The sequence below is a fragment of the Echinops telfairi genome, unplaced genomic scaffold, assembly GCF_000313985.2.
Source record: "Echinops telfairi isolate 266 unplaced genomic scaffold, ASM31398v2 ScPeMD7_7421;HRSCAF=8459, whole genome shotgun sequence".
NCBI lineage: Eukaryota > Metazoa > Chordata > Mammalia > Afrosoricida > Tenrecidae > Echinops > Echinops telfairi.
Window position 1 is genome coordinate 11,981,209 of NW_022111321.1, and position 26,168 is coordinate 12,007,376.

Here is a 26,168-nt window from a genome sequence, read left to right on the forward strand (position 1 = left end):
AATGATACAGCAACTGAATGAATGCTCAGGACCCGCTCCAAATTAGTGGGTGTTTAATGGTGAGACGGGCTCACCTCCACACCGTGGCTCTGAGCTGGGGAGGCAATGAGAGAGCCGACGGACTGTGAATATTGGCAGCAGACATACCATATCAGCCCAGGCTTCCTTGGTGCACGAAAGAAAGGGGGCTTCTTTTGGGAGATTGGACTAGCCTCGAAACCGTTGTAGAGAGGAATCCACCCCACATAAAAATGGAATTAAAGAAAACTTAGTCAGAGGAAGAATCGTTCCTTGCATGCAGGAAGACATCAGTCTACACAAGGGAGACGGATGACTTTAAGATTTTCTCACATAGATGGCTACAGATGGTGAGACAAAGGAGTTGTAATACAGTCATTTGTTTGGTGAGTTTTTGCTTGTGGTCCCAAGTAGGATGCGTCAGGGGTCAGGGAGTGGCTTCTATTTGGATAAATAGATATAAAATGTTACAGTAGTTGATTCCAGGATTAATTATAACGATTCACAATCACAGCTTAATAGTGCTCAGGTAGCATCAGAAAACTCACTGGGGGGAGTTTACCCAGCTTTAAGCTGATGTCTCAGGAGGGTGTGCAGATTCATCTCATTTGAGACACCTTGCTTATCAAAACTTTTCTGTGGTTTGGGAGAGTTCCTATAAAACCCTTTCAAGAAATCTTATTATATCTTTGTGACAAAGAATTTTTTTTGGCTTATTCATACAAAAGGCAGCTGGGTCAAAATTCCTTTCCTTCAAGTGTATGTCTTGCACAACCTAACTTAACCGGAGAGAGAAGTTACCATTTTGGTTGTTTAGCATTTAGCTATCACATACCCAGAAAACAGGAGCTTGTTAAGAGAATAAATGTTTAGTCCTAGTCAGACAGCTGGATACAAAAATAATCACAGTTTGATTTAGCAAATCTTGAGTTAAATTTAATTATGCAATTTTGGTCAAAATGGTTTCATGAATTTCTCCTGGACCTGGTTAGCCTATTTAATTAGCGATTTAAATTGACAAATTAACTCTGGTGATTTTTGAGGAAATCGCCAAAGCTATGGAATATATACATATAAAAGTCAAGGGAGCACATGGCTGAGACACAGAGGGCCAGAGAGAGACTTGGCTGATGGCCGAGGCGAGGGGTTGCTGTGGACCAATGGTTGTATCCTCAGTTTGCCGATCCTGCGTTGTGGTAACCTAGTAATGTCCCTAAAATAACCCCCTTTATCTGTGACTGTTGCCCACGAGTTCTGTGCGGCCACTGCAAGAAATGATCAAACCCAGCCGAAGTGACGTGATGTGGGAGGAACGGCTGGTGTCAGAATAGGCAAAGGGGACTAGGTCATAGAGGCATGCTTCCCCTGTGTCATATATATATGGTTGTTGTTTTTAAGTGCCTTCAGATGGATTTAAACTCATGGCAACCCTCTGTGACAAAGTAGAATGGCCCTATAGGGTTTTCTAGGGTGTAATATTGATGAGAGCAGATGACAAATTGTTCTCCTAAGGAGCTGCTCACACTGCCCCACATTAGAGAGAAGGTCTGCATGGTCGAAATGCTGTTGTAGAAATCTCCATTGCTTTTGAAGGTATCTATTTCCTCCTCTCATTAACCCAGGGTTGGAGCAAAACCCTGCTTTCTCCGTAGGCCCACCTACACCCTGGACCACACACTGATCCTCCAGGTCCTTGTTGCTGCTCGGTGCCGTCAATTTGGTTCTGACGCACAGTGACCCTGTGTAAGCAGAATGTCCACACAACAGACCCTGTGTGCAACAGAACACAACACTGCCCGGTCCCTAGACCCCGGAAAAGGAAAAGCAACATTTTACAAGGAAATTTGGTACTCTTTGAAATGAATTTGTTGCCGCCTTTTGCAGACCCCCAAGACAATCGACAATTGATAAAGTGAATGCCATTGGTAGTTTGCTGATAGAATGTATGGAGACAGTACCTGAGCCAGTAGCATGCTTTCTTCATTAGTCATCCCTGGATCTGCTGGGAACGCAGAAGAGAGTCCGGTAAAGAGCAAGAGCAGAACGGAAAGGCTCCTCATTCCTGTCTCTCCGGTTGAAGCTTGGTTCTGTCGGAACAGCATTGAGGAAAGTAAGAGTGAGACGTGGCAGGGATTGGCTAGTATTGCCACTTAATTAATAACAGAAAGGGACACTTGCCATGAATGCGTCACAACCTGTTTCTGTTTTCCCTTCCTAGATGGATTTGATTCTGATCACGGTCTGTACTGGGCTTGTAAGCACAGCCATTGTCAGTCACGGAACTGAATGAAGTGAGCCTCCAGGTTTTTGTTGTCCTTCCTGGGAGATTTTTGGAACCGTGAGCACTTGATTCTATCCGAGATGTAGTCCATTCATATAGCTCTTCTAGCCATAATGATTTTCGTGGTGTATTATATATCTGGATTGTATGCCAGTGATGACAATCCCCTTTTTAGAGGGTGTTCTCTGCTCTACTGTGGGACAGGAGTAGGTTGGGATTAAGACCTGACTGTAGTAGAGGCCGTGAACATCTCCTCCTCTTCCTTGTGAGTTTCTTTAGGCTACTGGTGACTTAAGAAGTCATCCTCCAGTTTCCTTAGAGGTCTGATCAGCTAAAGGACAGCCCACACCTCCACCAAAGCCATTCCTCACGATACAAGAGCCACTGGGGACACACAGAGAAAGGCAGGACCATTTGGGAAAGTCCACGATCTCTGAAGTGGCAGACACCGCCACGACCCGAAGCCCCAGAGACTGGCAGGCAGACTCAGAAGAGCAGTACTGAGACCCTCTTCTCAATTGGCCTGAGACTCTGGAACTGTGAGGCAAAACCACAGGTGGGCTGAATCCTGTCCCATTGGAAGAAAAATCAAGGGAGCGCATGGCTGAGACACCGAGGAGCAGAGGACCAGAGAGACTTGGCTGATGGCCAAGGAGATGCGTTGCTGTGGACCAGTGGCTGCATCCTCACTTTGCTGATCCTGCCTTGTGGTAACCTAGTAACATCCCTAAAATAACCCCCTGTATCTGTGACTATTGCCCACGAGTTCTGTGTGCCCACTGCAAGAAATGATCAAACCCAGCCAAAGTGACGAGGTGTGGGAGGAACGGCTGGTGTCAGAATAGGCAAAGGTCATAGAGGCATGTCTTACCCTGCTTTGTTGCAACCAGGAAGCCAGAACAGGCCAGATAGGACCCCCCTCCTGATGATTACAATTTCCATGCATATTTGAGAGAGATTGTAAAGTGATTCTCTTAGAAATGAAACCTCAAAATATCTTGCTAGTTTGATGTCATGAAAAGAAACCTGACCATCTGTAGGCAACTGGACATCCCTTACAGAAGGGTCACGGGGAGGAGATGAGCCAGTCAGGGTGCAGGATAGCAACGATGAAGCATACAGCTTTCCTCTAGTTCTTAAATGCTTCCTCCTCCCCACTATCATGATCCCAAGTCTACCTTACAAATCCGGCTAGACCAGAGGATGTACACTCGTACAGATAAGAGCTGGAAACAGGAAATCCAGGGCAGATAAACCCCTCAGGACTAATAATGAGAGTAGTGATACCAGGAGGGCAAGGGGATGGTGGGGGAGAAAGGGGAAATCAAGCACAAGGATCTACATATAACCCCCTCCCTGGGGGACAGACAACAGAAAAGTGGGTGAAGGGAGACATCGGACAGTGTAAGACATGAAAAATAATAATAATTTATAAATTATCTAGAGTTCTTGAAGGAGGGAGGGGGAAAATAAAGAGCTGATACCAAGGGCTCAAGCAGAAAGCAAATGTTTTGAGAATGATGATGGCCACAAATGTACAAATGTGCTTGACACAATGGATGGATGAATGTATTGCGTTGAGTTGTACGGGCCCCCAATAAAATAATGTTTAAAAACAAGAAAGAAAAGAAACCGGAATCAGTCATTGGATGATCCTGATTAGCAAATGCATCAAGTGTCTTTTGAGCACCTGCTATCTGAGGAGCGGTGAATGCCAACAGGGGTAAGCTATCTTGTCACTCTTGTTGGAGAACGCAGACTTGACCAATCAGATGTTTTGCTGTTGTGTGAGCAATACAGGACAGGAACCCCGGTGTTGTAACGACCTGGCTGAACCAGAAATAGCTACCCCGTGACTTAGGATGCTGTGAGTTACTTTTTAGCAGCTGATCTGGAAGCTGAGATCAACCACGGGGGCAATCAAGCTATCAGGCCTATGCAATGGACTCCCAATAAAACTCTGAACTCTGAAGCCAGTTTCCTTGGCTGGAAATATCCCATCCCGATTGTCACCCTTTACACGCTCAGAAACTCACAGAGGCATTTCCAGCCAGTCCCTTGGTGTCACTGAGTCGGCATCGACTGGACGGCAGTGCGTTTGGCTTTGCTTTGGGGTATTGCCACACAGTGACTCCCAGGGTAATGCGCCCTGGCCTCAGGGGGAGGGGACACTGAAAGCTCTGTGTCTGGAACCCTCAGAGACCCCGCCCTACATGTCTCTTCCTTAGCTTGGTTTTAGTATGTGTTCTTTCCAAGTAATAAGTAATCATCTAATTATTTTAGTTCAATATAAACTTAAAAATCGTTCATCCTTCACATAAATTAAGTCCAGATTTGGTAACCTAGGACTTGTCGGACAACTCGGCATCATAAAGGAGGCAGGCTCATTGACCTTGCTGCACCGCTGTCTGAGGGCGCTGACTCAGGGTTCCAGATGGCCCCTCAAGTTCTGTTGCATCTGCATGATAGATGGCAGAAAGGAGGAAGGCAAAGCAGAAACTCCGAGTCTTTCCAGAAGCCTCACCCACCATTCTGCTTATACCTTTTTGGCTAGAACTGTAAACATAGGGCCACATTTTACAGGAGGGAAAGACAAACTACTGCTTTATAGCTGGACACGTTGCTACCATGCAGGAAACTGGGCTCGCTCCTATTGAAGCGGGGTGAAGGAGAATGGGTGTTAGGGTAAGAAACTAGAAGACATCGCTCGATTGAGATTTCCCCAATGACCATATCTGTAAATAGGGGTTTTTTAATCTCCCTCCCAGAAAACTATAGGAGATACTTCTAGCTCTCTGGGTCACCTCTTTGGCAAACTTCTGGTTTGAGTTGCAGTGGCTTTGGGCAGGTTTGTCTAATCCACTCTCACCTTGCTCTGACAAAGCGCAACCTCAATTGCATGCTGGGTGCCTTTCCTCTATGGGCCCAGAGCAAGTTGATGCAACAGACACCTACCTGCCAGGTCAGGAATACAACCAGGAATTTACACCCAAGGGACGTTAAGGTATGCTGTAGGCTTCTTAAGAGGTCCAGTTGCCTGTAGCAGCAGCCCTGATAACACACTCTTGTATCAGCGTCTCCTCCTTCTCTGTCTAGGTGCTGAACCAGGTCAGTCCAGTTCAGTCATGGCTGACAAAGCCACATGGAATGGATCCCAATTTTTTCAGTGTGAGTAAACCAGAATGGGAAACATTATAGGTCAAAACCCTGCTAGAAATTCAAGTTCCCTCTTAGGAAACAAGGGGGCTTGAGTACTGCGTAGCAACAATAAAGTCTCTTCATGGTGAGAATTAAAAATAGCAGTTCCGGCTCAAAGATGGTGGCCAGCAGCATGACCCTGAGTGTGTGCCACTCTCTGCAGGTGAGGCGATAATCCCAGATCAAGCACCAGGACTTTGAAAGGATGAACTATGAGATAAGGGTCTTCATTTCTTCCACGTTCCCCATTACAGGGCCTCAACCTGGATTTTTTCTTTTTCTAGCTAGTATTCCAGATCATCAACATTTTAAAACCCCAGTGTCTTCTGCTTTCAGGTTCTTGGCCATGGCTGAGCTGAATCTCCCGGACTCAAAGCATGGTCTCTGCTCCCTCTGCTTGGCCCTCACTTGCCTTCTACGACCACAACCGGAATAAAAACTCCCCCCAGGATCTTGGCCTTCTCTCTGCTTTCTAAGAAACTGAACCTACACTTAAAAGTGATCTCTTCACTTCAATTCTAAGCTTATATCCTTCCATCTCTTGTATTCATATGAAACTTTATTATAACTATCAGAATATACCATGTGTTGTCAAGAAGTCTTAAAATGAAAAGGAACAGCTAGTTTTCAGAGTCCTTATCACTCTTTATTTTGCAGCTCATCTCCTATGATTCGTTAAAGAAATACTATGAACTCAGTTCTCATGTAAAACAATGCATACATAGGATTTGGGCCAAGAATCTATAATAAGTAGGAGTTCTGAAAAGACGACTCTTCCTTTTTTATAAAATATGTAAGAGAACTAGCCTTATAGGAAGTTTTAGGAAACATAACAGTCTGACATGGATTCTACTGTTAAGAATGAAAAGCGCAGCTTTTTGGGGTCATTTATTCTTGTTAAATTGATGCAATGAAGTCTTTGTGTATTTGTCTCATAGTGTAGAACCCAGGACATGGAAGTGGTTAATTCCTGTAGAATAAATGAATGATTGAGTGAAATGATAGTATATATTAGTTTCTGTTGACTCATCTTATAAAGTAAGTTGAAAATAATGTCCTGGTATCACCAAAGGAACTTTTTGAGGATATTAAATATTTATAAAATACTTCATAAAGAATTAAGTGGTATCTAAATGTTTATCAATATTATCATTCTAAGAAGAAACTAAATGGTTGAATATACCTGAAATTTGCTATTTCTTATTTCAACTTTAAACCATGTAGTGACGTTTAAAAACATTGTAAGTAGATTACAAATCAATAATTTTTAAATAGAATCTTTATTTCAAACTCACTTAATAGATGATTTTTTTAAAACATTGTAAGTAGATTACAAATCAATAATTTTTAAATAGAATCTTTATTTCAAACTCACTTAATAGATGATTTTTGAACCAAAATAAGAAACAATTTACTTATTTATACTGTATTAGTTATCTATGGAATCCAAAGGCGGAGAGGCAGAACATAGAATGTGCTAGAAGAAATGTATTTTGCAAGTCACAAGTTTTTTGTGTGCAATAAGCTGCATTACAAATGGAAAATATGGAAATTTGATCTCTGAACTGGACATTTTGGTTCTACATCTAAAGTTCTTATCAGGTAAGCGCCATCTGCAAATGTATACGTGTGAACGGTTTCATCGGATTCCGTGAGCTGTATCGAATCTGTGTCGTTTATGGTGTGTGTTGGTGTTGCTAGCGGCGTACAACAGAAAGAGCGCCGCCTGGGCCCGCGGCAGTCCCCCCACTGCTCCTATGCTAGAGCCCAGTGCCGCAGTCACGTGTCACTCCATCTGGTTACGGCTTCCTCTTTTTCCTTGCCTCACTTCCTTACCAAGCACGGCGTCCTTCCCCGGGGTCTGCTCTTTTCCTGATAACACGTCCCAAGTCTCACTCTCCTCGCCTCCAAGGAGCATTCTGACTGTACTTCTTCCAAGACAGATTTGTTTCTTCTCCAGCACCAGAATTCAAGCACATCATTTCTTCTTCGATTTTCCTTATGCAGTGTCAACTTTCACAAGCAGCTGAAGCAAATCAAAATACCGTGGCTTGGAGCAGGTGTAGGTAGTATGTCATTCCAGAAAATAAGGAAACAAGGAGCAAGTGATTCCAGTAGCTAATTTCTTGGATTCTTGCAGAAGAGAGCAAGGAGGAGGTGAGACAGGAGGGGGCACCTCTCCACTCTGCTGCTCTCCTGGGAAGATGCCCCAGCATCCTCAGGAGAGGCTCCACATTAGCACTCTGCGCACAGTAGTTTGTTGTATAGAAATTGCTGCTGTTGCTGTGTGCTGTGGAACTGAGTCCGACTTGTTGCCGAGGGAAGCTGCCCCATAGGGTTGATGAGACTGTGCTCTTTAGGGAAAGGAAGCCTTCCTGCTGCAGTGGTTATATGCTGGGACTGCTAACCAGAAGGTCCCTGGTTTGAACACACTGGCCCTCAGAGGAAGAAAGATGTGGTAGTCTGATTCCCACAAGATTTCAGCCTTGGAATCCATATGGGGGCAGATCTCTGGTGGCTGTGGGTTAAGCATTGGGCTGCTAACCACAAGGTTGGCAGTTCAAATCCACTAGACACTTCAGGGAAAACTAGGAGGCTGTCTACTCCCATAAAGGTTCACAGCCTTGGGAAACCCTGTCCAGCATCACTGAGTGAACGTTATCTCAATAGCCGTGGGTTGGTTTCTTTGGTTTGGCTTGCTCTGTGTTGGGGTCCATTTGAGGGCAATGAGATGTTTTGGGTTGAACTCTTATTTTTTTGTTGTTGTTGTTTTGGAACTAGCTTGTGTGTCACACAAAAATTGAAGTCCGTTTCGATTGTACTTTTCATCCTTTTAAAACCACTCAGGCCAGTGTCTAGATCGGATAGGTAGGGAAACTGGAGGGCTTTCAAGGCTGTGACGCTCATCTTAATAAAAACACATTTTTAAAAACAGTTACATTTTAAAAATTAAGATTTTCCCCTTGTGTTTGTGGCATATCATACATTTTTGGTTTAACCTTTACAGAAGTGGACCACTTGATTTTTTTCTCCAATATAGCCACTGGGGGGGCTTGAAATGCGAGCCTTTCTGCCTATTGGCAGAGCACTTAACCACTGTGCCACCAGAGCTCCTTCAGTACACAAGTACCAACTACATTCATTTCCAAGAGTGCAAAATAGCATCACGTTTCTTGTAGCGTCAAAGGGCACTGTGAATATTGTTTGTAATTCTGATAGATAATGAAGCCCTAGTGCTACATTGTGTTCAGCAGACACACGTAAGACATATCTCAAGAAATAGGAATATATGAATAGTAGAAGTCACATAAGCAAGTAATGAAATAGTGAACCTTGTGGTGAAAAAGATAACTTATTCTCCCATGGTTCTATTATGATCGATTCGCTCACCAGAGACAGAATGCGTGAGCAGTTGAACCCGTCTTTGCAAACAGTGGGGCAGTCCACACACGTTCTCACTGAGGACAGGCCCAGTGGATACAGGCGGGGGGGGGGGGGGGGGGGGGCGCGAACAGTGTGACCATTTATTGTTGAGCAAAGCATAAAAAAGATATGATACAATAGATATGCAAATTCAATTTGCTTCTATTAGCATTCAGAGAAAATGAATACAAATTTGAATGTACTTAAACTTTATCTACAGTTAAGCCATTTATTGCTTCTGTCAATTCTAGTAACTCTATTGGCATTAAGACTAAATGCATAGTATCTTGGGCCACTGAAGAAAAGGAAGAAATCTGTAAAAGAAGAGATTTGTGGAATTAGCTTGTAGAAGTGGAGTTTCAGACATTTCCCATTATAATCCCTCCCCACCTGTTGTGATGTAATTTACAGTTGCAAACATGCTATTTTAAAAAATGATAATCATTTAAAGAAAGTTACTACTTTTTTTCTACTTACAATCCTGATAGAAGACTGCATCAATTCTACTTTCTGTTATTTGAAAAGTACTTGCTATGCTTTGGGGATATCCTGGGTCCATGGATTTTTTTTCATGATCATATCTGAGGAAAAGAAGTTGCATACTGTGCTCCAGATAGAGTGCATAATGAGAGTACTTTTCTTTAACTTGAACATACAACAAAGTGCTTTGTTTTTTCTCTGTCAATTCTCACAATGTCCTCTTTCCTGGGGTTAAGAATGGGTAACTTCTTTCCCGAAGGGTACATATGCATTTATAAAAGTTATGGGTATCATTAGGTGGCGTCGGGGTTACGAGTTGGGCTGGGATCCTCAAGGCCCGCAGTTCAAAACCACCAGCCACTTTGGGAGAAAGACGGGGCTTCCTGTTCCAGGATACAGTCTTGGAAACTCCCAGGGGCAGTTCGACCTTGTCCTACAGGCTCATAAGAGCTGGCATTGAGTCAATGCCAGTGAGATGGGTATCATCAATTTTACAAAAGCCTTCTGATTGCTGATGTAGAGCTGGTCCCCTTTCCCCGCTAAACTAAAAGCTTCTATTTTCTAAAGATTGTACTCCTACTTCATAGGTTCAACTGTGTGTATGTGTGCACATAAATGTTCACATGCATGTGTGTACGAATAAACATAAATAACTCTAACTTGAACACTTAACTCCATAGGCTATTTGCATAATGTTTGAATGCATCAGAAATTGACTCAAAAAACATACTCAACTTAAAGCTTTCTTTACTTCCCCTCCTAGAGCCTTATTAGAGTTTTCTGTATTCCACGATACAGATTCCTCAATACCATTTGCATCATTTTCGTTCATAAAAATGAAATTTTCGAAGGTCAAAGCACTAACAGTTGTATTCTGAAAAAGGATATATTTTACCTAAACCCAATCAAAGACCACCTAGATTTTAAAAAAATCTTCAGGGTCCTGAATTTTTACCATCGTTAGTGGCTGGTAGACTGTAAGAAACACAGACTTCAATGTCTAGTTGGAAAAAAAGTTACCTTACCTCCAGAATTGATTCTTGATAAAGAAGTATGTTTTTCTTCTGTAGAAGACAGCTGCATCAATGGCTTGGATACTGCTGGGGAAGCCATAGTTTGAGATATCCCTGGGATAACCTGGCTGAATGTCATAGCCATTCAGAGCCCAGTACTGGTTGCCTGCCAACGATCCAGGTTGTATGGTAAGTAACGTTCTCCACATGTTACAATAAAATGTACACCACTGCATGTATAAATACAGCATGCAAATGAAATCAATTACAGAACAAACAATTTTTAAAAGATGCATATGATAAAGTTAACCCCTTGGGATATGAGCCGCCTAGTAATTTCACAGTACTTTAAAGAAGAATGAAAATTTCTTAGCCTGATATTCAAAGACACCACAATTGGATGTTTTGTTTCACATGACTTCTAGACAATGATTTATTTGTGGCCTTGGGAAATCTGAAAATATTGTAGTTGGGTGGAAGAACACTACAGTTGGTTTGATCTGGTCCTCTCATTTTGGAGTTGAGAAAAGGGATGTTTGAAGAGGGCACAACTTGCCTATAGTCCTAGAGCAATTTGTAGCAGACCGAACCTAAGGACATACCCTAAGCAAACCTGGCCACAAAATGCTCTCGCATTGGCCCACCTCTTCCGAACCTGAGAGAACCCTGCTACAGATTGAAATGTGCGCCCCCCACCCCCGCCCAATACAGTCTCAAATCCTGATCCCTATGTCTATAAATAAGTAGTCCTGTCTGAGGGATGAGGGATACTGATGGGGAAAACACGTCAGGAGAGGGGAGAGGGGCTAAACACGTTTGGGGAACACAAGTGCACATCTGTTGGAGGGAAAGAGGGAGGACCGACCTCCAGTTGGTGGGAAGGATGGCTGAAAATACTTTTGGGGACACTAGGGGGAGTGTCTTTGGTGGGATACCCCCAATGGGTCATATTGATCCGGGCTTCTGGGTGCAACCTGGGGAGCTAGGCTGGGGTGCCTTGGATCGCTGGGGCATTGGATCCTGGATCTTCCGTGTGCACAGCGTGCCCCAGAGGCTGCCTCCATGAGATCCAATGCGGAAACTCCTTGGGGGAACTGGACTCCACTCAGACACACTTGTCACCTGAGGGCTCAGTGGGAAAATACGCTGACTGGTAGTCCGCTGAACTGTGGGAAAAGCACCCACTTGTGGTATTGCAGGTTTGCACGACAGCAACACTAGATAACTAAGCCAAGAACACACACAAGCCTGCTTCCTCCTTCCAGGCGGAACTCAAAATCAGTTGAAAACCTTCGGCAGCTACCTTTAAATAAGAAGACTAAGTCTTCGTCAAAATCTTCATAAGCAGCTTGGATTCCATTTGGCAGGGCTGGCCAGAATAGAGAGATAGAGTTCATTTCCACGCTGCGTAGCTTGGGGTGTCTTCTCCAAAAGTACCTGAAAAACAAACAAACAAAAACAAAGAAAGAATGAAAGAAAAAAAAAAAAGGGGGGGGGGTGTAAAATAAATCACCTACACACAAATCCTCACACAATTTAAACAGGCAGCTTCTGGGAATCTTGGTCTAGTCATGACCCTGAGTACAATTGCTGGGGGAATCTAACACGCTATTGGATGCAGCATGCTATCTCAATGGCCAGCACACGGCCTGCCCTTGGGGCGATATTGCCCATCTGCTGAGCACTTTCCAGTTTTCAGAGGTGTTGATAAGAATTGCCTCGTTGGATTGCACTTTGCATTGGCCCTTCCTGACACAATGACAAATCTTAATTTGTTAGTATCATTCATTATTCGTCTCAAAAAATTAGAGAGTATGTTGTTCACAACAGAAGGCGATAGCAGATACACTCGATCGCTGCTCACAAGGCGAAACAAATCTCCAAGCTCGTTTGCAGTGCGATTGATTCCAGCTCGAGGCAGTCAGGTTTGTACGAGTAGAATTGTGCTCCGGAGGGATTTCCAACTTTTTGGAGGTAGATCACCAGGCCTTTCTTTCAAGGCACCTCTGGATGAGTACAAACCAATGTTTTTGTGAGTTCTATAATCTCAAAACTGCCAACGCAAACATGAAAAACCTAGGCACTGAAATGCTTGCAGGCCCGCCCCCCCCTCCCGCCCGACACACAGCTAGTTAACGGATGGTTTCCATTTACTTGACTGACTGGGGATAGAATTAAATGGCGGTTTTGTGCCAGGCAAACCTAACTGTGGTATCTTTCAAGCAGATAAGCCCCTGTTTACACATTTCAGTTTCCTTTTTTCCTTGATGTTTTGAATTATCCAGAAAGCACTAAAAATACCAATGAGATGAATAAGTGTAGAATTCAAAGAAAAAGTTGGGAAATGTATGACTCAATTAGAATTCTGTTCAAAGTTATGCCAGTAAGAGAAGTCAAAGGAAGCGACAAATCCATCTTATACCTGTCCTTAAAGAAAAATATTTCTCCTCGGAGTGTAGTGATAGCATCAAAAGTCAATCTGGGGTCACAGGCTGTGGGGGTGCTTGGTCCAGTGGGTTTGATAGGGTCGTTTGATGGTCCTGTTAAAAAGAAATTAGGAAAACTTATGTTGAATATTCAGATATGCCTGACACTTTCCAGAAAGATGAAGAGGTTCATGTGGTGAGGAATATGCTACCAGACTGTCCCAAAGACAGTGAAGTAACTGGAGACCAGGCCCTCTTTTTTTTTTTTTTTTTTTAACATTTTATTAGGGGCTCATACAACTGTTATCCCAATCCATACACACATCAATTGTGTAAAGCGCATTTGTACATCGTTTCTCAAAACATTTTCTCTCCATTTAAACCCCCGACATTACGTCCTCATTTTTCCCCTCCCTCCCCGCTCCCCCCTCCCTCATGAGCCCTTGATAGTTTATAAATGGGTATTTTGTCATATCTTGCCCTGTCCGACGTCTCCCTTCATCCACTTTTTGGTTGTCTGTCCCCCAGGGAGGAGGTCACACACAGTTCCATGTAATCGGTTCCCTCTTTCCTACCCATTCTCCCTTTACCCTCCCTGTTTTGCCACTCATACCACTGGTCCTATAGGGCTCATCCATCCTGGATTCCCTGTATTTTCAGTTCCTATCTGTACCAGTGTACCTCCTCTGGTCTAGCCAGTCTTGCAAGATAGAATTCGAGTCATGGTAGTGGGAGCGGGGAGGAAACCTTTAGGAACTAGAGGAAGGTTGTATTTCTCATCATTGTTACATCGCACCCTGACTGGCTCATCTCCTCCCCGAGACCCCTCTGCAAGGGGATCTCCAGTGGCCTACTAATGGGCTTTGGATCTCCACTCTGCACTCCCCCCATCCCTCTTTATTTTTTAATAAGAGGAAGAATGGTTTATGGAGCCAGTTCTAAGCTGAATTGTGAAGTCAAGAAATTTGAGTACAACCCCACACCCTCTTAAAAAAAAACAACCAACCTCCCTCTTTCCTCATTTCCCCCTCTTTCCCCCATTGTTTCCACTCTTTATTTACTTCTGCTTCCCCTTCAAAACCCACTCCCAAAGAAAGATCTGACCTTTCACCCCAAGATGTAAATCTAAATTGAGCTTTATTAATATCTTTTGAAGGAATTTTTCTTTACTTCTTTTTCTCTTTATAGATTTAAGGGCTATGCTACCAATTCAGAGACGTTAAAGCATTTTTGAGGCAAGAAGGGGATTTGGAGGGGGTGGAGAAAGGAGTTGAGGAGGAGAGGCAACGAGAGAAGGGCTTCTCTGTCTTAGACATTCTGTGGGCAAGAACGAAATGTGGTTCTAGCACCTGGTGGGTTTGGCTTTGCAGTACTGAGCCCCCACTCCACTCCGCCCCACTCTGCTTAGTGGAGGACTAACCTGACTCAATGGCTCTACGGAAGAGAGACTGGCAACTTACTCCAGTAAAGACTACTCCACAGGGCAATTCTACTCTGCCACAGGGAGTTACAGTAAATCACAAATCTACTCATTGCCACCTGAACAAACGATAAGAATGCTTCCCTGATTTCCTGTTCTTCCTTCCAGCGAGTAGGGGCAGGAGGAGAAGAGGGTGGAGACTACAATGATTTTATGCAGACAGCCTCCTCCCTGAGAGCATCAGTCCTGCCTTTAAAAACAGATTTCTATCCTCTCCACATTCCACTTCGTTCTCCTGTTGTCTCTAGAGACAACTATTTTTATGTATTCGTTACCCTTTGTAGAATATGTTCTTGAAAACGTCTTGCTTCATCTGTATGCATTTTAATTCATGTTGTAAGATATACTTTATTCCCTGTGTAATATGTATAATTCTGATTCCTTTTTCACTAAGCACCGCATTGTCTAGATCGCTCTGTGTTCTTGCCACAGGCACAAGGAAGTTGTGCTGCGGCTGTGGCCCAACACTCCAGGTTGCACACGCCCCGCATTTCATCCGCAAGTCCTCCTCCTAGTCCACCCTTGGCTTCTCTCCAGCTCCTACAGCACCACCAACAACATGGTAGCAGACATCCTGGGAAGGCCTTGGACATGGCCTGGTGGGTCTTTGTGGGATTTTAAGGGGAGGAAATATATTGAGGAGCAAGATTGTTGTATAAAAAAAGGGTAGTCGTACCTTTAATTTCTTTTCATTGGGAAAGCAAGAAGAGGGGAAAACCACCACATTCTATTAGCAATGTGATGCATTTCTTCCTATTATTTTCCTTACAGTCGCCTGCATACTTAGCTCCCCACAGCCAAGCCTCCTTTGCAAATGCAATGTGAGCTGCAGATAGCCTGCAGAGTTCAACGTGCTCAGAGGAGACAGTCAGAGAGACGTGCAAAGAGAGAGATGCTCAGCTCTTCAGTAGGGTTTGCTGAGCCCTATTTCCAGCTCCCACCAAGTGTTATCATCACCTCCAGGCGACCTTACCGACCTTACCGTAGATGGTCTGGATGCCATTGATGTCATCTTGAGGGAGCAAATACGTGCTCGGGTCACTGTAAGCGTAGGTCGGATACATCAAGGCACCCGCATCAGAGGAGTGAGAAAGCCCCAGGGAGTGGCCAAATTCATGCGCAGCAACAAGAAACAAGTTGTAATCTGCAATGCAAGCATATGTGATGAAAGCCTGACATCTGACAGGAGTATAATCTCCAAGGGAGCATCCTTTCAGCCGGAACCAACTTTCCCACTCCATCTTTTTCGCTCTCTCTCTTGTTAACCTAAATCATTTTATTGGGGGCTCTTTCAGCTCTTATAACAATCCATACATCAATTGTATCAAGCACATTTGTACATATGTTGCCATCATTATTTTCTAGACATTTACTTTCAATTGAGCCCTTGGTATCAGCTCCTCTTTTTCCCCCTCCATTCCCTCAACCCACGTGACCCCTTGATAAATTATAAATTATTATTTTCCTATCTTACACTGTCCACTGTCTTCCCTCACCCAAGTTGCTGTTGTTTGTCCTCCTGGGCTGGTGGGGTTGACATTGATCATCGCGTAGTCAACGAAATACAGGTAAGCATCTTTCTGGTATTCTCTACCTTCCGCCAAGATCCAGCCGACATCAGTGGTGATATCCCTTGTTCCATGTCCTCTTCTGAATTCAGCCTGAACGTCTGGCAGCTCACTGTTAATGTACAGCTGCAGCAGTTGTTGGACGATCTTCAGTAACATTTTATTTGTATGTGATGCCATTGATATTGTTCTCTAATTTGTGTATTCTGTTAGGTCACCATAGGGGTGACCCATAGGGGTACAAATATGGATCTCTTCCAGACAGTTGTCCAAGTAGCTGTCTTCCAAATTACTTGGCATACACCAGTGAGGGCTCCAGTGCTTCGCCGGCATGTTGAAATGTTCCCATTGGTATTCCATCAATTCCTGAAGCCTTGTTTTTGGCTCACGTTTTCAGTGCAGATTGGATTTTTCCCCTTCAGTATCATTGGTTCTTGCTCATATGCTACTTCATGAAATGGTACATATCAACTCATTTTTTTTGGTACAGTTACTCTGGGTATTCTTTCCATCTTCTTTTGATGTTTCCTACATCTTTCATTATTCTGCACAAAGAATCTTTCAGTGTTGCAACTTGAGGCTTGACTTTTTTCTTTCTCTATTTCAGTTTAAGATATGCTGAGCATATTCTTCCTGTCTGGTTTTCTAACTCTAGGGCTGGGCACATTTCCTTATAACATTTGACATTGTGTTCTCCTCTGCCCTTTGAAATTTCTTGCTCAGCTCTTTGACATCACCATTTCTTCCATCTGCCATCACTACTCTGCAATGAAGAGCAGGTTGCACTGTGTCTTCTGATACCCGCTTTGATATTTTCTTTCTTTCCTGTCTTTTCGTGACCTTTTCTGCTTTCTTCGCGCATGATGTTCTTGATGTCATACAGTTCATCGGGTCTTCTGTTATTAGTACTTAAGACATCAAATCTATTCTTGCGATGTTCCCGAGATTCAGGTGGGAGAGACTCAAGGTTGTATTTTAGCTCTTGTGGCGTTGTTTTCAGTTTGCTCAAATTCAACCTGAACTTCCATGTGCACCATTTATGGTCTGTCCACAGTTGGTCTCTGGCCTGGTTTTAGTTGCTGATATTGAACTTCTCCATCATCTCGTTTTACAGAGACCAGATGTAGTCAATTTGATTTCTGGAGAAGTCCACGTGGACAGGCACCTTTTCTGTTGTTGAAAAAGGTATTTGAGACGAAGAGCTTTTTGATTTTGCACAGTTCTCTCCTGCATTCTCCAGCTTATTTTCCATCACCACAGCTGTTTTCTGATGATTGTTCCTTCTTTGTTTCGTACATCTGCATTCCAATCACCAACAAGGATTTATTCATCTTGATTGCATGTTTGATCAGTTTTAGACTGAGAGGTTGGTAGAATTCTTCCATTTCTGCCTCACTTGCTCTAGTGATAAATTTGTATTGATGCATAAATTTGTATTGATTGAATTTCCTTCTCTGTGGATAGGTATTATTTTATCACAGACAGCATGTTACTTCGAGATAGATCTTGAAATGTCCTCTTTGATGATGAATACAGTGTCATTCCTCTTGATTTTGCCACTCCCAGTCTAGTAAACTGTATGATTTTCTGATTCAGAATGGCCAATACCAATCCGTGTAAGCTCACAAATGCCTCAAATGTTGATTTTTATGTTTTCCATTGTATTTCTCACAACTTCCAATTTTCCTAGATTCATACTGTGAACATTCCAAGTCCTGATGGTCAATTGATGTTTGCAGCTGTTTCTTCTCAGTTTCATTTGTGCTTCGCCAGCAAATGAAGCTCTGGAAGGCATTCCTTTCCCAGCTTTACTTCATCCTCGCCATTGTGGTCTACTCTGCTTTGAGGAGGCAGCTCTTCTTCAGTCATATTTTGGGTGCCTCCTGGCCTGAGGGGCATCTTCTTCTAGCATGACTCTGACAATGCTCTACTTCTATTCACTAGGTTTTCTGTAAGCGACAATGCTTTGATGTGATCCATAGAGTCACATCAGGTCAGCAGCTAATTCCTCTGAAGTGGACAGCCTATTTCTTCTTTATAATCTCTTCGTAGCCTGGAAGCTCTCCTGAAACCTATTCACTTTGGGTGATCCTGCTGGTCTTTGAAATACCAGTGACATAGCCTTCAGTACCACAGCAACACGCAAGCCACTACAATATGACAAACTGACAGGCAAGCGGTGGCATTAATGTATGCATTTAAAAACTTTTTTTTTTTTTAGTTCTTGGACTACAGTGTGACAAGCTATGTGTCATCATTCTCTGCTTACACAGTCTAGAAAGAGAGATATGTGTGCGAGCAGCTTGAATGCCCAGAATAATGAAGGGAGAGCAGTGAGTTAGCACAGGGCTGAGTGATTGTGCGGGTAAAGAATGTTCCAGATAAAAGACAGAGCAGTAAGCTGCATGTGATTTGGGATGGCAAGGAGAGAGAGAGAGAGAGAGAGAGAGAGTGTGTGAAAGGTGGGCTTGCTGGATTGGGAAGGGCATATGGGGAGGAGGAAGCTATGTAAACAACTTTAGAGAAGTTGAAAAGCACAAATGTGATCTAGTAACAGAGAAGTTGGCTAATGCTTATGGTCTATGAAGACAAGTCAAGAAAAAAACTAGTGTCGAAATGCACCAAAAGACTTCAATTCCAAACGAAGCTATTTAGACCTTCTTTGGGACAGAATATGAAAGTTTTAAGCAGGAATGGAATATGTTCCAAGATTGACTTTCCAAGGACAAATCTTGCCACTGCTAGGGGGTAGGAAAGAGGGATCAGTGGTTGGAAGTGGAGTGTCTAGTTAGGGACCTGGGTCACTTAGTTCAGGTAAGAGATACTGACCATCTGGACTAGCATGGTGCCTACAAAGCAGTGGGGTGTTATCATATGTCCTTGGGTCTCATGTGTCAGCTCTGAGTTCAGGGATTTAGGTGTAAGAGACAAGACATATATGATGAGAAAATGACAAAAGTAACAGTCCCAAAGCAAAGATACAAGGCATCTCTTCCATTGTGATTTTAAAAGATACCCTGTGGTGTATTGTCCCATGTCCTTGTGTGATAGTTAAGGTTTTGTGTCAATTTCTCAGTGCTTTGGCAGTTAACACCTAGTAATCCTCTAAGGCCTGGTTTAGTGCAATGTAATTGCAGCCAATCCGTTTTAAGTCTCCATAGCAGGACAAGGTTAGGGCGGAATGCAACACCCTTATTCAGATTATGCCTCAAGGGTGAGATTTGATTCCCATGTAAATTTGCTTGCTTTTTGCTGGACCTGGAGCTGACATCTGGCTTTCAGACTTCAGGTTCTCTGGACTTGAGCCCATAGCCTGTCAGATTACCTCCCAGCTGATTAGCTGACCTGCCAACCTTGCAGTCATTGTCTCTGCAGCCGCCCACCTGTGCATTTCCTGACAATCATCACAGCTATGTGAGTCAGAGGAAGCTCCAGCCTAACCTCTGACCCATGGACCTGGAGCCTGCCTGGGCTTGGATTTGCCTGCTTCTACAACTAATTGAGCCATTTTCTTGACAGAAATTTCTATTTATCTATCTATCATCAATTATCTATCTATCTATCTATCTATCTATCTATCTATCTATCTATCTATCTATCATCTATCTATCTATCTATCATTTCACTATTGGTCATTTATCTGTTTCACTGGGTTTTCTTCTCTAGAAAACCAAGACTAAGATACTTTGGTAAAGTGTCATATGGTATAGCTTCCTTTCGTCCTTGCAGCCTTCTTATTATGAGCCTTCTCTGGAAATGAATGGTTTGCTATATTGGAGCATATCATTGAAAGAGAACTTAGGTAAAGGGAGAATGGGTAGGAAAGAGGGAACCAATTACAAGGAACTGTTTGTGATCTCCTCCCTGGGGGACAGACAGCCAAAAAGTGGGTGAAGGGAGACGTCAGACAGGGCAAGATATGACAAAATACCAATTTATAAACTATCAAGGGCTCATGAGGGAGGGGGGAGTGGGGAGGGAGGGGAAAAATGAGGACCTAATGTCGGGGGTTTAAGTGGAGAGAAAATGTTTTGAGAATGATGTACAAATGTGCTTTATACAATTGATGTGTGTATGGATTGCGATAACAGTTGTATGAGCCCCTAGTAAAATGTTTAAAAAGAAAGAAAGAGAACTTAGAAAATGCAATAACTAGGCGAACAAGAAAGCAATTGCTCTTTTCTAAAGAGATCAGTGTTAAAAAAAGGAATTCCATTTTTTACCGAATTTCAAATTATAGGGACTTTCTAACCCTCGAGGAGCTCTGGGGGTGTAGTGGTTGCCCATTGGGCTGTGACCCACATGGTCAGCAGTTCGAAGCCACCAGCAGCTCCTCAGGAGAAAGACTGGGCTTGCTACTCTCACGAACAGTAACAGATTCAGAAACCCACAGGGGGTTGAATGGGCACTGCCTTAAAGACAGTGAGGAGAGTTTTTTCTAGCCATCGTTCATTTCAAAATATTAAAAGAATTAAATACTTTTAAGTGGAGTTCCGCAAACTTTTCCTATAAAGGTAGAGATAGAAAATACTTTTGGCTTTGTGGACTACATGGTCTCTCTACCACTGTATACTGAAAGCAGTCGTGGACAACATGCCAATAAGTGAATGTGGACCTGTTTCAATAAAACCTTACCCCAAAGGGGGGCCGGTTCCAGATGAGATTTGATCCCAGTCTATAGTTTTCTGGTCTCTATCTAGAAATACAGTCAGTATTTTTCTAAACCTAAATTAACTTACGATCTTAAGTAGCAGAACTGCTATTTGATCAGTGTGATTGAGTTTGAAATACTACCGCAACTTGGATGGAGGCATTGGCTGGAGCTTGGCAAAGGTTCCTTCCTATTGTACACGTGGCCTTAACTTACTCTCGGAGGAGGTGGTCCATGTTTCCTCTGCATCAAAATGGGCATCTCCTCCAAGACCTGGTCCTGGTTGAAAAGCATGAGCTAGTATTCCATTGGGCCCATCAAATGGAGAATTGTCACCATGCGCTGAAATAAAAACATTCACGTTATGTCTTTGCTGACTCTCAGGTTGTCCGCAAAAAGAAAAACCGAGAATGATAGTTTTGAGACTACCTCTTTGGACAAAACCAATTTCGATGTCTGCTTCTCTTTCTGAGATCTTGGTGAAGCTCAGGGGTGACACACCACTCCAGATTTGAAAGGCTCTCTGGATATATGTTTCCACATCAGCTTGTGTCAAATAGGAAGGGTAATTTCTAATCCTTCAAAGCGAGAAGATGTGTAAAGAGTTCGTTATTGTCTGGAATAACAGGTTATCAATAGAATTGTAGGATGTCAGTAGCCTGATATATTGAGTGCGTTGCACACGTGGGGAAGATAAGAGTATAAGAAAGGGATGAAAAGGAGCCTGAGTTGAGGACAGACAAGTGCTCATGTCTGGCTTTTGACCTTTAGTAACTCCAGGACAAGTTATTTTATGTCTTTAAGCCCCAATTTCCATGTTCATAAAATGAAGAGAATAGCATAGAATCCTATGTGGATTAAATATATACAAAGCATTTAATTTACTACTTGTAACATAATGGTTAAAAAAACATTGGAAAGTCCACAGGCCAGAGAAAGTGTAGAATGGTGACTGAGGTTTGGAAAAACTCCCTTTTCAATGGATTGGCTGATTACATTATGGAACATGACTGTACTACATTATATCAATGTCAATGTCCTATCATTTTATAGGATCTGCCAAAGATCAACTGACTGACCACCTATAACTACTTCATGACAGCAATTAGACTAGTATTTGACTAGATAACTAAAAAACTAAAGCCCAGTTAACTTGATGCATAAAAATAACTATTGTAGGCTATTGTTATTATCAAAGTAGATATCAACAGCAACTAGATTTTGTTCTAGTAACAATTCAATTTGGAGGGGTGCTGAAGTAAGTGCTCACAGAGACTCTCCTCAACATTGTTTCTTTATTGGTGAAGGAAGACAAAAACGGTAGGTCTGGGAGTGCAAAGAGCCCCTGGACCTCCTACCTTTTCATTCAACCACACATTCACTAGGCTCTCAACTTCTCGAGGTTGAGAATGTCTGTTTGTCCCTGGTGTCTGCCAAATCCTAGAAGACTGCCTGCTAACCCTTAAAGCTCCATGGATACCCACAGAAGGAATGAATTCCGACACTCAAGAAATACCACCTATAGGTCAGGTCTGTGTGTTTCCACTTGGGTTCTCCTGGGGTTAACATAAAATCACCAACATCAGGCACTCCACAGCGAGGTTTTTCCATAATCGCCAAGGTTTCAGCATCTGGCTTCCCTGTCACATTCAAGCCAAAGAACAGCTGCATTTCTTTAAGCTTTTCAACCACCACATTAGCATTGTTCTTCCTTTCTATTTGATCCTGAGTCTTGGGCAATTGGTAGAACTTTTCTAGGTAATTCTGCAAAAGACAAACACATGTGCGTATTTCTGTGACATTCCCTTAAGTTTTCTGAGTGTTTTTCATTCCTATCTAAATGATTCCAGGGTTCAAACCATGACTAATAACCTAACACAGCCACAGGAACAGAGACACAAGCGTGCAGTTTGACTTGAGAGAACAGGACCTCTTAGAAAGAACAGCCCTTCCACTCAGGATGCTAACTAATGCATATGCATAAAAATAAGTGTCTCAAAATAATAATAATTTATAAATTATCAAGGGTTCATGAGGGAGGAGGGAGCAGGGAAGGAGGGGAAAAAAGAGGAACTGATACCAAGGGCTCAAGTAGAAAGCAATGTTTTGAGAATGATGAGGGCCAAAAATGTACAAATGTGTTTGACACAATGGATGGATGTATGGATTGTGATAAGAGTTGTACGAGCCCCCAATAAAATGATTAAAAAAAAGTATCTCGTAAATGAGACAATTGCTACATACAAAATGCCACTCTACAGTAATGAGATTCCCTGACTTATATTAAAAAAGGAATTGCACCATGTAGATCATCTTTCTTAACCTTCTAAATGCTATTGAAACAAGAGAACAAACTAGCTGCTGTGGAGTCCATTCTGACTCACGGCAACTCCGTGTGCATCGAAGAAGGGTGCTCCATCAGGCTTTCCAATGGCTGTGATCTTTCAAAAGTTGATTACCAGGCCTTTATTCTGAGTTGCCTTAGCATCCAAGGGCATTAACCACTTGAATCCTCGAGGGACTCCAAATGCTACTACATTAGGTTTAATTATCCTTATGAAGAAATGAAGGCTCAGACAGTTAAGGAACGTGCCAAGATTATAATCCAGGTCCCAACTCACTATGTTGCATCTCAAAGGAGAATTTGCTGTTTTAAAAAAAGAACTTCAACTATGTTTTTAGGCAATAAAACTCTCACTGCCATCGAGCCAATTGCAACTCTTTGCAACCCTATAGAAGAGAATAGAACTGCTCTCCTGGGTTTCCAAGACTGCAAGAGTCCCGAAGAAGCGAGCCTCCTCTTTCCCCTGCAGAGCACCTGGGGGATTCAAACTGCTGACCTTGACCTTAGCAGCCCAGTAGGTAACTCACTATATCACCATATCACCAGTGCCCCTCCCCTTTTAGGCAATAGAAGTATCACTAGTATAAGTGTTTTATTCACCAAAGTCACTCTCTCTAAGTAACTAGTGTCATTTTAGAACTAAGGTTTCTGAGGCATGCTAGCAACATTTACCTTACCTTTTGCTGCCTGGTCTCTTGTAAGTTATATAAGATGGAACATACGTTTAGAATCAGACAGATTTGAGTTCATATCTTGGCTCTGTCCCCAATTAGCTGTGAGACCTGGGGCACATCAGTTCATTGATTTAAGGGTCACATTCCTCGTCTCTAGGAATCTACACCCCAGGATTAAATAGGCATTGTCTGTGTGACACTTAGCAGGTGACTCAATGAATTATCTCAGTGAATGTAGCTATACACCAGAAGTTATGTTATTATTGTAAGAGATACCAAAAGTGAGAAAAAGGAAAACCCTTTCTAAAACTGTTAAGGCTAAGAAGATTGCGTGTGCAAATATGTAATGGTATTCCCTTGTGCTTCTTAAATATTGCCCCAGGTTTCATACTGTGGCTTACTCACAAGCCATCAAATCAATGCTGACTCACCGCCACCCTATAGGACAGGGTAGAAGTGCCCTTGAGGGTTTCTGAGACTGTAACTCTTTATGGAGAAAAAGGTTTTAACTCTGTATAGGGCTTCCAAGAGATTATAAACAGCTCTACTACCTGATGCCTGGTAAATGATTGTGAATTAATTCCTGCTTTGTTCCCATCTCCTACCTCATTCTCGCTTCTACACCTGGGATTTTTTACTATAAGGGAGAGTCTATACAGGATGCACCAGGCTGCCGAAACAATGGAAAGGAAAATATTAGGTAACAGAGAAAGGCAAGCAATCACTTAGTTTTGTAAATAAATCCATTCTCAGCCCTCCAGCTGCAAGCAGCATGGCTGTACAATATCCCTGGGCCTCATGGAGCCAGCCTGCGTTCATGCCCCGAGGACCCAGTCCGAGCCCGTTTGGAACTCCCCAATTCACTAAACTGAACCTTGCAGCCTCAAGCAAGTCACCCAGACCATTCCTTTCTGCGGCTTTAATGAAGAAAAGCAACAGCGCGCCCAGTTTCCCGATGCTCAGCACATCTAGCACTCACTCCAGAGGTACATGGATCGTTAGTTTACCTGAACAGTGTTTTTGCTGCTCTCTTTGGGTGGCTCGGTGAGGATGGGGAGAGCATGGCAGAGCTGCGTGTGCAGCAGGAGCAGCAGGGGGAAGGTCTTCGGGCTGAGTATGGCCATTCTTTCAAACACAGGCTACTCCTGGCTGTCCTCTCAGTGTCCCTGCAGCGAAGCCTTCCTTGGTGGGCACCTGGGTGCTCACAGCATCATGGGTCACTCAGTACTCTTGTTTCTGGGAAGTGGTGTGTGTGCGTGCGGTTCCTTAAAATGCCACATCTGAAACAACTGTTGCATCCGGAATATGAAGCAACATAGCTCATTCACACCCTGGCCCTTTTGAAATTTTGTGTTGTGATTTTAGGATCTCCAAGGTGTGGGGGAGATGTTCAGCAGGGAAAAAAATGGTGACACCGTACTTTTGGAATTTTCAGTTAGATATCTGCTTTGGCAAAATTCTCTGGTCAAAGAAAAGAAAGGCACACTAGGAAGTTGCACGGACCACCAGCAAGTGTCTGGTTAGGTAACATGCCTAGGCTGTGCCAACTTAGGCAGGGGGGATCTTGTTAAGTCCACGGACGCTCTCTGGGTCTGAGGAGCCCAGCAAGAGAAGCCTTGCACTTGCTTGCCTGCCTTGAAGAGAGGACATTGTGGGTCTGGGTGGTTGTCCCAAGGAGGGTTTGTATCCGTGTCAGCTTCTGCAGGATGTGATGTGAGCCCCAGTGTAGAAGTCCCAACTGTAAGCTGATGTTTCAAAGAAACCAGTACCTGATAATGATGAATATTTGCTGATAATTTATTTTAGCCCAAACCAACCTACTGTATCTACATGCAATCCATCCTCATCTGCCTCTGGGAAGTAGATGTAATTATCATCTCATTTCACAGAGGAAACCAAGTGCAGCGAGATTAGAGGACTTGTCTAAATCGCATGCTTAGTTCTGATGAACTGGAATTCATTTCAACCCCTGTCCAGTGGGTTTACCGAGAACGAGCTGGACGTCACTAAATCAAGCTCTGCTTGATCTTCCCTCTGGGCCTCTGCTCACTGCCATTAAATTGATTCAAACTCATTGCCACCCTAGAGAGGGACAGGATGGTGTAAACCTCTAGGGGAGTGAATAGCCTCAATTTTCTCCCAGGGAGCCACTGAAGGGTATGACTCCCCCACCTTGTGGCTAGCAGTGCAGCACTTACCTGACATCACTATCAGGGCTCCTCAGCTCACAACCATTGAGTCCATTCTAAGTCATCGGTCCATATTGGAGCAGTAGCTAAAGGTGTAGACTGATGGAGGTTTCTAGTTCTATGGTCACAGGGTAAAGGAATCAACTGCTATAGTCTCAAAAGAATGAGACACCACAAGGAGCTTGCCTGACCGTGTGACTGAATTCCACTGTGGCCCCAACCCGCTGTCAGTGAATAGATGCTGACTCTTAGTGACCCTCTATAGAATTTCCTACGCGGAGAATTTTAACAGGAGCAGAGAGCCTCAACTTTCTCCTGTGGCATAGCTAGTGGGTTTGAACTGTTGACCTTGTGATTAGTAGTCCAAGACTTACTTAACAGCTCCAGCAGGGTTCCCCATTGATCAGGAGCTCTTGGACTTAT

At 43.3% G+C, this 26,168-nt stretch overlaps 2 protein-coding genes across 2 annotated transcripts in view; both read right to left on the reverse strand.

Moving 5' to 3' along the window:
* Positions 1-2,078, reverse strand: part of MMP27 (matrix metallopeptidase 27) — a 20,459-nt gene extending 18,381 nt beyond the window's left edge. The window contains 1 exon segment of the mRNA XM_004709008.1: positions 1,977-2,078. Within this exon segment, the coding sequence (XP_004709065.1) occupies positions 1,977-2,078 (102 nt within the window).
* Positions 2,079-9,130: 7,052 nt separating this feature from the next.
* MMP8 (matrix metallopeptidase 8) lies at positions 9,131-24,680 on the reverse strand. The gene is made up of 10 exons (XM_013006238.1): positions 24,564-24,680; positions 22,055-22,302; positions 20,968-21,116; positions 20,755-20,880; positions 15,302-15,463; positions 12,836-12,953; positions 11,717-11,850; positions 10,426-10,579; positions 9,398-9,501; positions 9,131-9,234 (listed from the first exon to the last, which is right to left on the reverse strand). Exons 1-10 carry the CDS (start codon positions 24,678-24,680, stop codon positions 9,131-9,133), a joined length of 1,416 nt encoding a protein of 471 aa, XP_012861692.1.
* Between the last annotated feature and the right edge of the window lie 1,488 nt (positions 24,681-26,168).

Coding starts and splice junctions, on each gene's coding strand:
- MMP8 (XM_013006238.1), bottom strand. CDS start 24,680: ATGGCCATACTCAGCCCGAAGACCTTCCCCCTGCTGCTCCTGCTGCAC. Junction 15,464..20,754: donor ATGGACCACCTCCTCCGAGA/GTAAGTTAAGGC, acceptor CTTGCATTGCAG/ATTACAACTTGTTTCTTGTT. Junction 9,502..10,425: donor ATCAAGAATCAATTCTGGAG/GTAAGGTAACTT, acceptor TCTTTTCCTCAG/ATATGATCATGAAAAAAAAT.